Genomic DNA, 13,378 nt, shown 5'->3' with positions numbered 1-13,378 from the left:
ATCCAGAATGACAATTGGAACTAGGTTGCGTTAAGTATAATATAAAATACAGAAAAACAACGTTAATAAAATATTAGAAGCAGCAAACAAATTGTCTAGTTTATACTTTAAAATTAAAAGTTATCATTCACGTAAAACGAACTGTGCAACATTCAACCCAATAGGCGTATACATGTAAAAACTTGAATACTACATTCTTTTTTATCAAATTTTATGGTTATATAGACAACTGTTTTTTTGAATATTTGAACACTATATACACGATTTTGTTTGAATTGGTGATGGTAATATTAATTGGTCACGTAGATAAAGCAATACAGATAGTTTTGCAAAACCGTTTGATCAAAAATGTAAGAAAAACAATAATAATACATTTCCCGTTATTTCTGCCTGTTTAAACTCAATGGAAACAAATAAGCTGAAATTTTGAAAATTTATACATGCAAGCGTATATGTCTTGCATAATAAGGTGAAAAATTCAGACGTCACTCACGTTGCGTTCAGAGTATTTATGGACTTTGACGTCAAACAACAAATACAATATTTCATAGTAAGGTTAAATGGATGTCAATTTATTGCTCGCAACTGCTAAGACGCAAGAAAAATTCAACTCGAAACTACAAGAAAGAGTTTCTGGCAATAAAAAAAAACAACTGATTAAAAAATCGTACCTAAGACGCGTCATGGCGCAACCATTAACAATAGACCTTCCCGATTTAACTTTTCAGAAACTCATGCAGTAGGCTATTAACAAAGGACTTCAGTATCAACAAAAGCTCTATTGAATTTTGGATGTTTTCCTGTTTCAGATATAAAAGCTTGCCGCGTCGTGTCAACAATTCAGTTTGCAGATGCAGTTTTACAACAGTTTAAGCAGAGAAGTTAACATATAAAGATATGACATTGATCTTGCCGACGTTGATGATTTTTATTGCGGGATTGGCGACAGGAAGCGAAGTTGAAATGTTCAACAACGAAATGTAAGTGTAAAGAAATGTAAATTATCCTTTATCATACCATCTAACTCAAGCTACCAAACCGTCGTGTCTGCAAATCGGCATAAATATGATTTTAATTCCTTGCATGTGTACTTTACACTTTTGTGAGAAGGTTTATTTTATTCCGAACCACTGTCATACTATTTGAGATGATAATGAACAGTGTTCTTACGGTTTATGACTATATAATATTGAAAGCTGCTAACAAGCACTTGCTATATCCTCGTTTGTGTTACTTTATACCAAAAAAACTTCACTTTGCTGGGAACACAGAATATACACGCGTGAATTGTCAAATACAACCTCCAACTTGTTATACAAACAGCTATCTATTAATTACAGGGTTTTGGCTGGACCGTTAAATGAATACTATCATTTTGAAGAACTTCTACTCCAAGATCCGAAACTCATGGAAACAGTAGAAGTGGTGAACGTCACTAGCGATGACGTGGACTCTGTTGGTCGCGAAAAGAGATCGGTCCAAAGTAAAAGCTGCCCACGTTTCAATAAACGATATAAACGAAAAGCCAAAGCTGTTAGACAACGAAGTTTGTCACCCTGGAAATTTGTACGCGAATTTGATGCGAGAAGGTAATGGTTAATATTTTTACAATCTACTTTTGTGTAAAGTATGATTTGTTTCTGCCCAAAAGAGGTAGAAGATACGATTTTTTTCCTTTTAGTGCTGGTTTCAAACAAAATTAAAACCTAAAAAGTTAAGAAATGGTCACTTTCAACATTTCATTTTAGAAAACCAAGGTACATATCAAAAGCCCAGTGCCTTTGCGACGGCTGCATCGACTATGACACCGGAAGGGAAAAAAAGAATATGAGAAGTGTGCCAATGTATTTGCCCATGACGGTGGTAAAAGAGTATGGCAAACGCCGTCGCTGTATTGAAACAGTCCAGGTCCCATTTGCATGTACTTGTCAATTTCTAGGCATCGAACCTCCATCAAACAAAACTGCCCCTAAACCTGTTTGTTTTACGCGTCCAAAATCTAAACGCGGTCGAAAACGCAAAAGTAAAAACTGGCTGAGGTGGAAAAATGACTTTTCCTCCCAAGATTTAAATTAAATGAATCAAAAGTTTTCGATTGTGTCTTGCTTTTACATTCGCCACTTTATACTCGCCATAACTGTTTCTTTTGTGTTAAGCTATTTTTCTTTTTACTGTGTATTTAATCGGACGATGTTATAAATAAAATAAAAGCGCCCAACTCTAATCTTTAAGCATGTGCCTGTAGCACGCTGAAAGCATCACGTCTGTTTTGATGTTCATTGTGTTGCCCTGTTGGTAAATATTCCATGACTCAAGAAATAGTCTTTTCCTGTAGTCGGGCTCACGGGCCACAACAGACGCTGCATTAAAATCAATACGGTGGCCTTGTGATACCGCGTGATTGGAAAGAGCCGACTTCTTCGCATCGCTGTTGGCAACATCCCGTTGATGTTCTTTTCGGCGGGTGTTGAGTGACCTTCCAGTCTTCCCGATATACATTTCCAATCACGCGGTATCACAAGGCCACTGGATGAAAGTTATAGAATTGCACTTTAAAGTCATATCTGGTAACTCTGGTTACAGCAGCACATAAAAATTACAGTTATGGACGATTTTAGGGACATTTTGAATTATGCTTCGCAACCTGCAGGACAGAAAAAGAACTTGGAAAACCCAAAATTACAAGAAAGAGTTTTATGCAAGAAGTAAAAAAATCTCCCCAAAAAGCTTGTTTAGCAAAACGTGTACAAAACACGCTCCTGCTGAATTGACGTTAACACTATGAAATTGATGCGACGTAAACACTATGCAATAAAATTTCCAAGATAAAAAATCTGCTATCATAAAATTGCTGCGATTAATTTAGCACAAAAAATTGCGAAAAATTCAAAATGTTACACGCGTTAAAAAAACAAACATAGAGGACTACAATACGCAGGAATCAGGTATGGAAACGATTTACACCGCGTTCCAAACTTAACCGGAGTTTTATGAGGTTGCCTTGTGCAGTCAGTTTATTTTAATTTCGACTAACTAATGTTTCAAATTGTACTTTAGTTCGACTCATTAAAGGATCAACCGTTTTCAAAACATGAACGTGTGCTATAAGCATAGTAACGTGACAAGGAACAAAACGTCGCATGGAGTTATGGTTTAAACCCGGAAGAGCTACTAACGTAAGAACGCACAGTAACCAGGTTTACTAATTTCCGGTAGATGGCGTAAAGAGCATAAATAACTAGGTCTTTGTGTTGATTTTATTGTTATAATTATTATGGAACCTCAGACCAACCCTAATAGCCCTACCTGTGAGCAATTTTATTTATTTATTTTTTTCACGGGGTTCCCGATCAAGGTTTTTTATGTCTGTATACATGGGTCAGGCGTGCCTGACCATTCGGCCAAGGTCCTGTCCCCTACCTGTGAGCATTTTTTACACAAATTTCTTTTACAAATTTGCGTGCGTCATCTACCGGATATTAGAAAACCGGGCTATTGTGAGTTCTTATGTTAGTAGCTCTACCTTCAAGTTTAATTTCTACTTTCTAAAAAACAGAAAAACACTACCCTTAACTTGATTGATGTCAAAATCCCAAAGACAGCTAAAAATAAACGAAACTGGCACAACTCAAACTCAACGTGCAAAATTTTACTCAAATTACTTCGGGGCTTTTATAATTGTTTTGCCAACTTACAGCAGGCTATGACATCAGTCATAAACCAAAATACACAAACATGCTACTTTGTCACAACAACCAGCAAAGCAAGAATACCCGGTTTCAACACTGGACCTACATGGCCTGTGCATTTCTCACATTTGTTTGACAACGATAAATAAAATCTTAAACACACTGCGGTCGTTCAAAAACCTAATTTAATCCAAGTTTAACTAGCTGTATTTCTTTAGATTTGAGGTAAGTTTATAGTTACTGAAGCGATGTAATGTATGACCACCCTCGAAAGTTTTCTGTACCAGGGTGTAGAAAAGAAAATCACCCAAAAGTCATACCCTGATATCACTGGTTGTTTAATTTTGATGGATTTATTTTCGCTATGCTTATACTAAGGTGTACAATACCAAACTTTATAACACCGTTCTAAAAATAATTGGCGCACTGAATCAGCAGTCGGTAATATTTTTGACAAAAGTATTTTATTTGGAATTTCAAACTGACATAAGGATTTCCTTCGTAGAACGAACTTCATAAAGTTAACGAAGCAAATTATAAGCATATTGTTTTACGAAAACAATAATATTTCAGAGTCATCCACAATGTTGGGTGAACTTCACGTGGTTGGAAACACGCAATGGCAGCCCAGGTTGACTTTGACTGGTACAGATGTGTAATCCATTGCTCGTACGTTGCGACTGAAGGGGATAGGTCTGCTGATCAGACTCTCAGTGTAGACAAAAGATGATGCCCCGTTTTTAACAAAGCATCCGCGACAGACGCAAGCTGTGTCCAGTATGTAACGGTCTTCCGGCGCTCTGTCCGGAAATATGCAAAGGTGTCTGATTTTTACAGAAGTGTGGTTGGACAAGAGAGTCCAAATAAGGAAATTATGCAAATAGTTCGCACTCTTAGGCAATGGCAAAAAGCACTTTGCACGATTTCGAGTTATTTTTGCATTTCCACAGTTTTGAAAGCGAACTGTAAACTATTTTGGTCATTTTGGAAACATTTAGGGAATTTCTCCTTGCAAAAAGTGTTTGGTGAAAAATTTTAATTTAAACTTAGCAGCAGCGGGGATAAACATATTGCAAAATATTTGATTCGATTACGGAAAGGATTTCTTAAATCTGTTTTAGGTACAAATTCAACAGAAAAATGCTTTCAGAATTCATATTCAAGTGATATAGTTGTGTAAAGCAGTCAGGCTACTTTAGATTTCAAGCAATTACTGCAAAATGTACAAACATCAACAATTATTAACTTCTGTGTACCTTCGACTGTCGTAATTTTTCACATATCGCCAGGGAGAAAGGGATCTGGCTCCCATAGACTGGTCCGTCCCTTGCACAAGGTCCCGAAATATTCTAAGGCATTTCGAATCAACATTATGCATGGCATGTTGACCAACAGTTTCATTATTTATTGTCTCGAGGCTGCTGCGAAAATCTGCATCCTTGTGAAGTTTTTCATCCAATTTCACATATTCGTCAAAATCGAGACTAAAAATAAATCGCTAATGTTTGTGTTTTGTCATCATGTTGCATAACGTATTGGGTACACGCCTACACGGCGTTTTAATCTTAGCCGGATTTGTTTCGAGATAGCCTTGTGAACCCAATTGAGATTAAATGATGTTGCAAATCGTATTTTAACTCAATAATGCAAACGATTTCGAAACATGAACGTTTTTGAATTAAATTAAGCAAGGAAATGCTACAACTGCAAGGCATGCTATGATAGCTTACAAAGTCGGGTAGCCTAAAGTACTTACAACACGGAATCAAAACACTACTGCAAAGTATTGTACTAGTAGCCTATAAAATCAATGTTATTTAACTTACACTTGTCCGATAGAAAAGCGAATACCGATGAACACTAACCAAGACATAAAAACGAGAAATCTCATACTCGAATGTATTTGTAACAAAGTATCTTGGTCTTACAAACTAGTTTCAGATGATCAGATATGCTGTCTAGTCTTTTCATACGACTGACGGAAGTCTAGGAAACTGACTTCATTCCGGTAAAACTTGTTCCATGTTTTTTCAAGAGTTTGTCATAGCATATCTGGTGAATATTTGTGACACGCCCTGAGCGGCACGTTGCTCAAATAACGCGACGTAAAATGAGTAAGTTCGTCCACGCCGTGTTTGCAGTCATAGGATGCGTCCATGACAGAAAAACGCAAGTGCAATTATAGTTTAGTTTTTTGCGTCGTTTTTTTGTCATATCCGCACGTAAATACCGATAGAGTCGAGTTAGAGATACTGACCTGTTCATTTTTAACACAAGAAAACGAACAAAACGCGGCAAACAAAGGTCATGAATGTTCGAGCACAGCTTTCGCGTTTTTTCTTCAATCGTAGGAAAAAAATGGGAGTAATTGCAATGCTTTAAGCACGATAGTGTTTACATTTCAAAACATGACGTTAGATTTGATAATATGCTGTCATTATGTTCGTCCATTTCGCCAAACGGATATTTTTCTTGAAAATACTTATGTGAACACAATATTCCATTATATACCCAAACTTCTTACAGCTATATAATTGTGTTTTTTTAGTTTTGTTCAAATTGTTGCTTTCTCAATCGAAAGTCGTGGCGAAAGCGACTGATAATATTCTTCCTCTCTTTTGGTTAGCCCTGGCGTTGGTATACTGCTCTGCAAACAACGACCGAGCTGCGCTACTGCGCCACTATGCGGATAACCATAATGCCATACTAAAGCGCAAACCTCAAATCCACCTGTGTTTTTATGTCGTTTTCGTTGAAATGCCTCCTATCAATCTTTTGGATATTTATGAGGATAAATGGCTTAATAAGATCAAGGCCGAAATCAACATCCAAAAAATGATCCTACCGCGCGTGAGGTAAATTGTCCTTTGTTTGTTTCTACGCCTTTTATTTTGTTTGTATTGTTTTCTCGCACTTGGGGTTGATTACTTCCCTCCGCATGTGTTTTTTCTTGGCTTATCAGTTGGGTTACGTCTCCTTTTTTTGTTTTTTCTCGTGTCGCTTGTTGGTACCCGCCAGTCATGGTTTGCCTCTGTGCTTCGCAGGTGTTTAAATTGTAGAGTTACAACTTTTCAGGTGTTTTACATATTTTATTTTTTACCACTTTATACTGACAGTCCACCACGTGTCTGCTTTTTTACAGAAACTGATGATGCCTGTGTATTCAAGGCGAAATATATATTTCTGTTTTTAAAGAAATGATTTATGCTTTGTACCTGTTCTTCATGAAACAGTCTAAATATATATATATTTTGGTATTCATAATATATATTTTTGGTATTCATAAGGTTTATTTTCAACAGTAATATTTTAAAGCTTCTAATGGTCAAACAACGTTTCAGAGTAAACATGGGTATGATATGTTGCAATCACATCATGATCGAAACAGTTAAATCGTGTTTAAATCGTGATTTAATGGCACAAAATGAATTTGACTCTATGATGGTGCACTATGATGATTAGTTTATCAAACAATTAAAAAACGTCTGACCTGAAATCTCAATAAGAATAAACTATAAAAATGCAGTTCGATATCTCGACGACTTGTAGACGTGGCAATAGAAAACAATTGCCGTAGCAATATATCATGTTTACAATGACATGTTCGCACATATTTGTTACAAGCAACCATTCAATAGGTTTAATCGGGAACAGTTTGGTGATCGTTTATGTCACCTTATTAAAATGAAATGGGCCAAAGCAATCGGATGTGTAGTAAATCAACCACGACTTTTGGAAAAATCCAAAACAAAAGACCTGTTCTAAACTTTTAACTTGGAGATCCTGTCATGGTTTTGAGAAGGCAGCCACCACAGTACCGCTGTTGAGTTGTAGTCGCAATGGTTATAATGATAATAAGACGCTGCGAGTCATTCGTTATAATCTAACCGTAACCTACAAGCTTTTTGCTATAGCACTTTTTGCTAACTATAGTTCAACCGTTCAGTCTCTTGACTTTTGCTAGTTCTACCGTTCAGAATGAGAACGTTGGCTTTCGACAACCTAAACCAAATAGAATAAAGTACATTGCACTACAAACAGTCAAAATAATCTAACTTATAATATGTAAATTAAACCACTACAGCACAACCTTACACTGTCACAACTAACTGGCACAAACAACAACCTTACTACACGTTTAGACACAAACCTTGAAATTGAGACACACAGAAGATTTGCAGTTATGTCGTAATAATGATACAATGGCGCAACGGTTGCAACGGCGGGAAAAGTTTTTGTCATTGGGGAGCATTTTTGGGAATGTTTGACGTTATTGTACTTACCAAAGTCGTCGTTGATATTTATGTTGTGGCGGTTCATGATGGCTCATACAACCTGAATTTCAACTTGCAGTTTATTGAGTCTACTCAATTTGGCTCTGATAGTCGCATGTTTCTCAATTGCATTTACAAGTGCGTGTTTTGCAACCGCTCCAATCGTCACCATCCAAAAAGGCTACTCAAACATATCCTAACATACTGTACTTGTGGGCTAACATAGTACCATGCTAAAGCCTAAACTTGTTTGCTGCCAAACATCCAACACATTTGGCAAGACGAACACAAAACGCCTTGTGTAGTTACAGCACACTTTGCCTGCGGAGTTACAAAGATGACTGACGATTGAACACAACACACACTTAGCAATCAATATCAACGCCCTGCCGCAGGTAGAGTGCTACATTTTTCCATACTTTACCTCAGGTCCATCGTCTTTGTTGAAAAATAGTTCATTCGTGCACAGAACGTTTGTCATTTTTTACACAGCAAGCATCATTGCAACATAGCTTTATGATAGTGTTAATGTATAGTTTGTTATTATTATTCGTTTGGGTAACTGACGTTTCTGTCCACTGCTGCATTTAAAACTTTCATTCATAATTTTTTGTGCATTCGACCTAAAACCACTTTAATGTAAATTCAGCAATACCATAAAGCCAACATATGTCCTCTTGCGTTAAACGGTTCACAAGAAAAAACTTTCGGTTGAATAGTTACAGATATCCAAGAATTTATGGTGCGTTTTTATTTGCAATTAAACTCAATAAAATCAAAAAGCATGCATTGTCAAAGCTCTTTTTTACCATTCCTTATCGACCAGAATCTGCAAAAAAACAAATAAATTTCAAGCAAAAATCTTTTCACGTCAAGCGCTGTAGGCCAGTGGTTCTCAAACTTTTCAAAAATGCGCCGCATTAATGAACTAAATTTTTATTTCATGGCACGCTTTCCAGATAAACATAACAAAACTTGTTAAAAATGGGTATTTTGCAACTTCATTGTGGTGGCTAAGATTACTTTTTATGGAAACCACAAAAACAATGAGCTTCAATACGTTGTCATGCATTTAGTAATCAAATGCTAAAACAACAAGAAAATGTTTGAACTGATTAAATTGGCGGCACTCAAAAATCTATCCGGGTACACTAATGTGTTGCACACCGTTTAAGAATCACTGCTGTATCGATGACATAGTTTCTTTCATGTTTTATTGGCTGGAGAATTCTGTAGTTAACAGAAGTTTCCATTAGGGCACGGCACCTTTGGTTACATGTGGTTTCGTGCTGTTTTTTTACATTGGTTCTATAGTGTTCATTTGTTTACCTAGATTCAGTACCACCTTCTGTATTTTAACCTGCCACGGGAATTAGGTCTCCAACTCAGAAAACCAAACCTTTTAGGACTCGGCATTTCAAGACAGTTTTTTATCGTTGTATTCGTGTTTTTTTAGATTTGATGGCGATGTGTCTTACATATTTACAACGTTTAAAAGCTCATTTTTTACTTATATGTCATAAAAAGCAATCTCAGTTGTTCATGCGCCGCATTCTTGACGTTTGAGAACCACTAGTCTATAATACCAAGTCGACAATCTAACCTTAGCAATTCGGCTTTTTAGGCAGTGTTGTGGATGTTCCATCTAACTGCTTTCCAGTTAACACATAAACACAGAAACAAGAATTCAGTAATTTTAAACCGTATTTTAAGAAGAAAACCGAGAATGAATGACGGTGTTTTCTGAAATCGAGGTAAACCCAATTTATTATATTTTACCAAGCTAAACGTGATTATACTTAACAGTATCAGACCCTAACCAACAGATAGTACGATCATTGACGATCACTGTTTTTGAAAATAAATAACTTGGAATGGAAAATATTAAAAATATATTTTCCTGTTTTTATTATTTTTTAGTTTTCTAGACAAAACAATTTGTCAAAAGAAATGTCCAACATTGCCAAATCGGCATATTCAGCCGATATGTTTTCCCCAAGCGAAACTTCGATGCATCACTATAGTTGTAACTGAACCACAATGACGTTAAAGTTGCTGGTTATTGATCGTTTTGCAAACTCGCTTAAGTGGTTAAATCTGAAGATACTTACAAGGATGACCCTTATTAGGAGGGCAATCGCGAAGAAAAACACAGTTCCCTTCCTCGGTTCTGAAAAATCCGCAGGGACATTTGCACGAAGGTTGGTGTGCTTGTGGAGCACGCGTCATACGAAGTCGGGTTCGCACATGTCGCGTCACAAGGAAACGGCCTACCAATAATTTCGTTTTGCTTGGTGCCTAAAATTTTTTGATGCAGTTAGTTAGATAAATTGAATAAGTGAAATGTGGTCACATGTTTTTAAAGAGGATATGCTCATGAAAAAGGGGATTGACACAAAAAGAAAATTATTTTAAAATTGACGACTGTTAATAATAAACAAACTGTCTATTGGAGCGCTAGATATTGTTCAGTAATTAAATAACGCTGCGAATTTTATTCCTCCCAAATTTTATAATGTTATTTTTTTTCTAAATGTAAAATCCGAAATATCTGATATAAGCCAATATAAGTTTGGAGTCATTGTTATGCGCTAACATTATTAACAAAAAGTAACTGGAAAAATGATACCCACATGTTGGTGGTGGAACATATGATGAATGTGCCAAAGCTGCCAAAACGGTAAAAAGCAACAGATGATTTGCAAACCGCAACATTTTTGGAACTATTTTTTTTATACTGCCTAGTAACACTGGCAAACAAAATAAACACTGTTAGTTTAATTTACCCAATTTTAATTTAGTTTTAATTTGACATCAGTGTGTTATGTGTTTTGAATATTACCCAAATATTCTAAAGGATGAATATTCTAAAGGATATATAAAGTCGTTTTATTTCTTCAGGTTTATCTTCTTTCTACACTTTCTACTTTCTTTGCTACAGTTTCTACCAATGTATGTTCTATGTCGCACAGTCCTTTGGTAAAAGCTCCAACATTTAAATTTGTTTTAATCTCTTAAATTTTTGTACTGCAGTAAACAAACACCTAGGAATATATTTTTTGGTTTCTATTTGCTATAGATCGCAGATTCTCTAATACACCAAAGTACGCTGTTCGCACCCACTCCTACCTCTAACAAAACAACTGCGCATTTGCTCAAATGCCAACTTGACTAAAAATCTACCAACCACTCTCGCGATCCACCTAGCCTTTAAGATTAATAATGCCCAGGAGAATGTGTGTTATAAATACATTGCAAACATGTTGTTAAGCATGTTTTAACATTGTGCCAAAATACCTTTGGGAGTTCTGATGGCAATGATTTGATGTCAAGTTTGGCGCCGAGCGTGTATACTCATGTGTTGCGTTGAAATACGTCCAAGCCAACTGTCACAGCCAACTGTTTGACATTTTCGCTGCGCCTTGGGTTAGTTTTCCTCTTTCTGATATAAAAGCTTGCCGCGTCGTGTCAACAATTCAGTTTGCAGATGCAGTTTGACAACAGTTTAAGCAGAGAAGTGAGCATATAAAGACATGACATTGATCTTGCCGACGTTGATGATTTTTATTGCGGGATTGGCGACCGGAAGCGAAGTTGAAATGTTCAACAACGAAATGTAAGTATATTGAAATGTAAATTACCCTTTATCATACCATCTAACTCAAGCTACCAAATCGTCGTGTCTGCAAATCGGCATAAATATGATTTTAATTCATTGCATGTGTACGTTACACTTTCGTGAGAAGGTTTATCTTATTCCGAACAGTGTAGTTAGGTATAAGTTCGTCCAACAATAAACAATAGTTTGGATGCAATGCAGTGTTTGTGTATTGACCAAATTCGAATCACTGTCATACTATTTGAGATGATAATAAACGGTGTTCTTACGGTTTAAGCTATATAATATTGAAAGCTGCTACCAAGCACTATATCCTCGTTTGTGTTACTTTATGCCAAAAAAACTCCCCCCTTGCTGGGAACACAGAATATACACGCGTGAATTGTCAATTACAACCTCCAACTTGTTATACAAACAGCTATCTATTAATTACAGGGTTTTGGCTGAACCGTTAAACGAATACTATCAGTTTGAAGAACTTCTACTCCAAGATCCGAAACTCATGGAAACAGTGGAAGTGGTGAACGTCACTAGCGATGACTTGGACTATGTTGGTCGCGAGAAGAGATCAGTCCAAAGTAAAAGCTGCCCACGTTTCAATAAACGATATAAACAAAAAGCCAAAGCTGTTAGACAACGCAGTTTGTCACCCTGGAAATTTGTGCGCGAATTTGATGCGAGAAGGTAATGATTCATGCTTTTACAAATTACTTTTTGTAAAGTAGGAGTTTTTCTGCCCTAAAGAGGTAGAAGATACGATTTTTTTCATATTCATGCTATTTTAAAACAAAATTAAAACCTAAAAAGTTAACAAATGCTCACTTTTAACATTTTATTTTAGAAAACCAAAGTACATATCAAAAGCCCAGTGCCTTTGCGACGGCTGCATCGACTATGACACCGGAAGGGAAAACAAGAGTATGAGAAGTGTCCCAATGTATTTGCCCATGACGGTGGTAAAAAAGTATGGCAAACGCCGTCGCTGTATTGAAACAGTCCAGGTCCCATTTGCATGTACTTGTCAATTTCCAGGCAACGAACCCCCATCAAACAAAACTGCCCCTAAACCTGTTTGTTTTACGCGTCCAAAATCTAAACGCGGTCGAAAACGCAAAAGTAAAAACTGGCTGAGGTGGAAAAATGACTTTCCTCCAAAGATTTAAATTAAATGAATCAAAATTTTTCGATTGTGTCTTGTTTTTACATTCGCCACTTTATACTCACCATAACTGTTTCTTTTGCGTTAAACATTTTTTTTCACTGTGTATTTAATCGGATGATGTTACAAATAAAATAAAAGCGCCCAACTCTAATCTTTAAGCATGTGCCTGTAGCATCACGTCTGTTTTAATGTTCATTGTGTTGCCCCGTTGGTAAATATTCCATGACTCAAGAAATAGTCTTTTCCTGTAGTCAGGCTGTCGGGCCACAACAGACGCCGCATTGAACTCAATACGGTAGCCTTGTGATATCGCGTGATTGGAAAGAGCCGACTTCTTCGCATCGTTGTTGGCAACATCCCGTTGATGTTCTTTTCGGCGGGTGTTGAGTGACCTTCCAGTCTTCCCGATATACATTTCCAATCACGCGGTATCACAAGGCCACTGGATGAAAGTTATAGAATTGTACTTTAAAGTCATATCTGGTAACTCTGGTTACAGCAGCACATGAAAATTACAGTTATGGACGATTTTAGGTACATTTTGAATTATGCTTCGCAACCTGTACGACAGAAAAAGAACTTGGGAAACCCAAAATTACAAGAAAGAGTTTTATGCAAGAAGTAAAAAAATCTC

At 36.6% G+C, this 13,378-nt stretch overlaps 3 protein-coding genes and 1 long non-coding RNA gene across 4 annotated transcripts; 2 read left to right on the top strand and 2 right to left on the bottom strand.

Annotated features, from left to right (window-relative positions):
* The first annotated feature begins 810 nt into the window (after positions 1–810).
* On the top strand, positions 811–2,180 carry LOC145205367 (uncharacterized). Its single transcript, XM_080078070.1, has 3 exons — positions 811–980; positions 1,341–1,589; positions 1,749–2,180. The coding sequence occupies exons 1-3, from the start codon at positions 898–900 to the stop codon at positions 2,074–2,076; spliced, it is 660 nt and encodes a 219-aa protein (XP_079934196.1). The 5' UTR covers positions 811–897; the 3' UTR covers positions 2,077–2,180.
* A 1,998-nt stretch (positions 2,181–4,178) lies between these two features.
* On the bottom strand, positions 4,179–5,954 carry LOC145210201 (interleukin-17D-like). Its single transcript, XM_080079973.1, has 3 exons — positions 5,947–5,954; positions 4,946–5,173; positions 4,179–4,489 (listed from the first exon to the last, which is right to left on the bottom strand). Exons 1-3 carry the CDS (start codon positions 5,952–5,954, stop codon positions 4,288–4,290), a joined length of 438 nt encoding a protein of 145 aa, XP_079936099.1. The 3' UTR covers positions 4,179–4,287.
* A 2,726-nt stretch (positions 5,955–8,680) lies between these two features.
* Positions 8,681–10,700, bottom strand: LOC145209088 (uncharacterized). Its single transcript, XR_013855004.1, has 4 exons — positions 10,597–10,700; positions 10,075–10,261; positions 9,567–9,615; positions 8,681–8,792 (listed from the first exon to the last, which is right to left on the bottom strand). It is a non-coding gene; the product is annotated as an uncharacterized LOC145209088 (long non-coding RNA).
* Positions 10,701–11,357: 657 nt separating this feature from the next.
* On the top strand, positions 11,358–12,879 carry LOC145205091 (interleukin-17C-like). The gene is made up of 3 exons (XM_080077742.1): positions 11,358–11,579; positions 12,018–12,266; positions 12,424–12,879. Exons 1-3 carry the CDS (start codon positions 11,497–11,499, stop codon positions 12,743–12,745), a joined length of 654 nt encoding a protein of 217 aa, XP_079933868.1. The 5' UTR covers positions 11,358–11,496; the 3' UTR covers positions 12,746–12,879.
* The last annotated feature ends 499 nt before the right edge of the window (positions 12,880–13,378 follow it).

This window comes from Phallusia mammillata, chromosome 1 (genome assembly GCF_965637545.1).
Source record: "Phallusia mammillata chromosome 1, kaPhaMamm4.hap1.1, whole genome shotgun sequence".
Taxonomy (NCBI): Eukaryota; Metazoa; Chordata; class Ascidiacea; order Phlebobranchia; family Ascidiidae; genus Phallusia; species Phallusia mammillata.
This window is presented reverse-complemented; position numbering and strand designations above follow the sequence as displayed.